Genomic DNA, 3,968 nt, shown 5'->3' with positions numbered 1-3,968 from the left:
CGACAAAATAACAAAAGATTGCAAGAAACTACCTACCTTTAGATAGAACGAAACCGTAGCAAGTATAAGACTGAAGATCATTCCGAAGGAGGAGACCTGAGACAAGTATCTTCCGTTTATGTACTTTATATGGATAAGTTATAAACCCCTTTAAAATGGTCATATTTCTCTAAACTTACTAAAAGTAGAATCCGACGACCACTTCGATCCACCAACCATGCAGAAACTCCAGTAGCAATAACCTGAAAAAAGTAATCGGAAATGCTTGTAATTAGCCATTCGGGCATTTTCTGATAGATAAAATATGAAAGAACAAAAATACAAGAAGTCAATAACTACATTGATAGAAATTTAACCTGGATAGCACCAACACCAACTGTTGCAGCATTGCTCGATGAGACACCTGTTCAATCGAGGCTACCGTGTAAAAACCATTGAATTCCACATCAATTTATGATAGAAATCATAATGAATTTTTTGCAACACTGTATATTATGTTTCTCTACCAAGTTAGATTAATTGTTTTTACTAAATAACAACAGATACAAAATAATTGCTATAAAATCTATACAAAATTTCTTGTGGGCTCTGATCCACAAGGCTGATGAGTGAAAAGAAAAAAACCTTTTATCTTTTACGAAACGCAAAATACACATAGAAGCCATATGCCGAGTGAAACTCATTTTCACGTCTTTAGGTTATTCAACAAAGAAAAAGTCACTCACCAGCTGATGCAAAAATAGTTGCCGAATAGAAGATGATGCCATTCATCCCAGTTAGCTGTTGAAGTATAAGCAACCCAATTCCTATCTGCAGTGTATGTTAAAGAACACAAAAAGTGGTCAAAAACGACTCAGCATATGAGAAGTAACACAACATGATCACAGAAAACAGAGAACCCTTTTAAAGTACCATGAGAGGTAACCAAAGTTTTCTCATTTTGAGATCTGCGAAACGTATTGCCGTTCTTCGGCTTGTTGAAGCTACAGACCTCTGGCAAACAAAAAATCGTCGTATGAAATCTGATAGTTCGTATTTTCTAAGGAAATAATTATCTTATCATAAGTTAAAAAGAAATGATGATGGTGTGTATTCACATCCATAATGTATGTCTCACAAAAACAAACTTAAACATCTCACCTTTATTTCATTTACTTCAAGTGTAATATCGGTGTCAAATCCTCGAAGAACTTGCAGAGAAGCTTCAAAATCCTCTGTCATCCCCACTTTAGCCTAATTTTCAAAATGACAGTTATATAAGTACTAGAATTTTCTTTGGAAAACATTTTCAAAAGACTCACCAGCCAGCGAGGAGATTCTGGAATAAAAAAGAGGCCTGGTATCAACACTAGGCACGGCAGTATTCCTGTCAATGAAAAGAATACCGGTCACTACTTTGGAAGCCTTGTAGCGAACTAATCAAAGAAAGTGTAACATGAAAATTGATTTCAAAAACAGGCGTCAAAGATCATAAAATATGTGTTAGGGGATTACCAAGAACAGCAAGCACTCTCCAATGAACAAATAATCCGAGTATATACGCCAGCAACACTCCAATTGTGACACAGAGCTACATCATATAGCAAAAGTAGAATTCAGTCACTTTGTGTTAGTGACAACAAGGGGAAAAAATGAGAGTACTCTCATCAGACCTGGTTCACGGAACCAAGTGCTCCTCTCAGATTTTGAGGCGCTATTTCCACGAGATACACAGGAACCTAAAATCGAATCAGAGAAGAATATTACAGGACTGATGTTTACAAGATACTTGACATCATAAATAAACATGTGAAAAGCTTGTGTATCTACCGTGTAAGAGATCATACCCACACCGAATCCTTCCAACAATCTTCCCATATACAGAAATGAGAAGTCCTGATGTAAAAGTAAAGACAAACGGTGGCAATTTAAAAGTTCAATTTTCGGAAGTAAGAGTATGGTATTACATTACTGAAAACTCACCGTGGAAAATGATATAGTAAGCCAACCGATGATATTAGGTATGGCAGCGACCATTAGAGACTGCAATACCAATGAAAAAATGTCAAGAAACAAAAACACTTGATGCAAACATCATAATTGTTGGGAAAAAAATGTACCCCTTTACGTCCTATGTGCTCAGAAATTTGACCGCTAGCTAGTGCCCCGACCATAGCACCCACATTCGATAAAGAACCAAATAAGGAGAACTGGTCCAATAATTAAAAACAGAAACAAGTGATGGTATAATCATGGAAAAAGAAAACGATTTAAATTAAAACAAGAAAATTTAATAATTCCTCACCTGTGAGACAGTGAGCTTAAGATCTTTGGTGATATCATACTGTGTTGGAGAAGAATAACCACACTTGACAACAAAAAGGAAAGGAATAATTAGCTAGTACTTATGAACACATGTACTTAAGAGTCCAATAGCATACCAGTTCACGAGAAGGAAAAAGAAAAAATTAACTTAAACACATATTTGACAGCAAAGAACAGGAACTGGAATTAGAACTAGATTCATAAAAAAGTTCTTGTACGAGTTCCAATTAAGGCATTCGAGCCAATGATTGAACAAGTTATAAGCGTTGGTTAAGAATTACTCATACATCCCCCTTTTTAGCATGAAAAAAACAACTAAATTTCGAACTACATTCTTGGTGTGACAATGTTAAAGACACAATGTCACAAACATACAGAAGTTGAGTAATCTATTCCATCGACCTCAACATGTTATTTTTTCCCAATTCTCTAAATGCCAAGGCAAAAGGGGAAGATTGAATTGTTTTATCTCAATTTTGTGCATATTTTTTTTCCAAATAAAAGACCCCAATTCAGAACCCCTCAGCAACCACAAGCTTATAGACTTGCAGTTACAAAAGAGAACACAATCAAGTACCATTATCAGCAACAAAAATCTCTCCACTTGAACATGCAATTTTCCTAAAATACAAAGTTTTCATCACCCATCCATCACTATGAATGAAACAGCCTACTCTAAGCCTATAACAAAGATCAATAGCTCAAAGAAAGCCGATAAAGCAAGAAGATTTATCTAGTGAAAATGAAAGAACAAAGTACAGTGAAACCAGTCTGGATAGGACCCAAAGCCACAATCAGGACACAAGCCAACAGAGAGACGGAATTGTCCCTAATCGCCTGAGAAGAGCCCATCAAGCTAGACTGCCTCGAACCCATTCTATACCAACTCCCAGTATGCAAAAATGGCTTCCTCAAGTCCCCCCTCCCATCTTCTCCATCATCCCTCCCACTCATTTTTCCACTTATCCTATACAAATCACGTGGGATACAGGAAAATGAAAACCCAGTTCCAAAAACTGATTCTTGGTGCTTTTACTCCAACTATATATAGAAAGAAACGAACTACACTGGGCATCTTGAAGTTTCTCCAAAACCCAATTGGAGTTGTGGATTCTTGGTGTGCTGGCGCAAAAGAAGTGTCGTGTGTGCATTTTTTTATTGCTTGATAAAATCAAACGCAAACGCGAAAGCTTATACAGGTGCTCAAGATTTATTGGATGGTTTCCAGGATTATATCAATCAATCTACGTGTAATCCAGAACTGAAACGACAGCCGGAATTCATGGGCACATCACATGGATGGATGTTTGGCGGCCGATTAAATCATCATTAAATTTAATGTAAATTATCCGGAAATAGATTTCGTTTTTAAAGTTGAAAATAGATGTTCTGTCAAATATATTTATTTAGACTTGCGTTTTCATATTGATTAAAAAAATTATTAAAAAAATAAATTTTATAAAAAAAATTCATTTTTATATTTTATTTAATGAAAAATTTACTAATTAAATTAAATAAAATATAATAATAACTAAAAAATAAATCAAATAAAGGTAGATTGATAAAAGAGTATATCAAACAATACTAAATACGAAAACTGGACTATATATTTGGTCATGTAATTCATATGGTTTTTAATTTTTTTTTTTTTTTTTTTTTTTTTT

The 3,968-nt window shown here is 34.8% G+C and overlaps 1 protein-coding gene across 1 annotated transcript; it reads right to left on the bottom strand.

The window, feature by feature from the left end:
* Positions 1–6: 6 nt before the first annotated feature.
* On the bottom strand, positions 7–3,617 carry LOC140966736 (sugar transporter ERD6-like 6; the record flags this gene model as incomplete). Its single annotated transcript, XM_073426988.1, has 14 exons — positions 3,064–3,617; positions 2,285–2,347; positions 2,100–2,189; positions 1,963–2,022; positions 1,810–1,875; positions 1,653–1,718; positions 1,495–1,570; positions 1,302–1,366; positions 1,141–1,233; positions 913–993; positions 726–810; positions 357–403; positions 180–242; positions 7–96 (listed from the first exon to the last, which is right to left on the bottom strand). Coding segments are annotated over exons 1-14 (1,140 nt in total), but the record flags the coding sequence as incomplete, so codon positions are not given.
* Positions 3,618–3,968: the final 351 nt, after the last annotated feature.

This window comes from Primulina huaijiensis, unplaced genomic scaffold (assembly GCF_012295235.1).
Source record: "Primulina huaijiensis isolate GDHJ02 unplaced genomic scaffold, ASM1229523v2 scaffold207830, whole genome shotgun sequence".
In the NCBI taxonomy this organism is placed as follows: Eukaryota; Viridiplantae; Streptophyta; class Magnoliopsida; order Lamiales; family Gesneriaceae; genus Primulina; species Primulina huaijiensis.
This window is presented reverse-complemented; position numbering and strand designations above follow the sequence as displayed.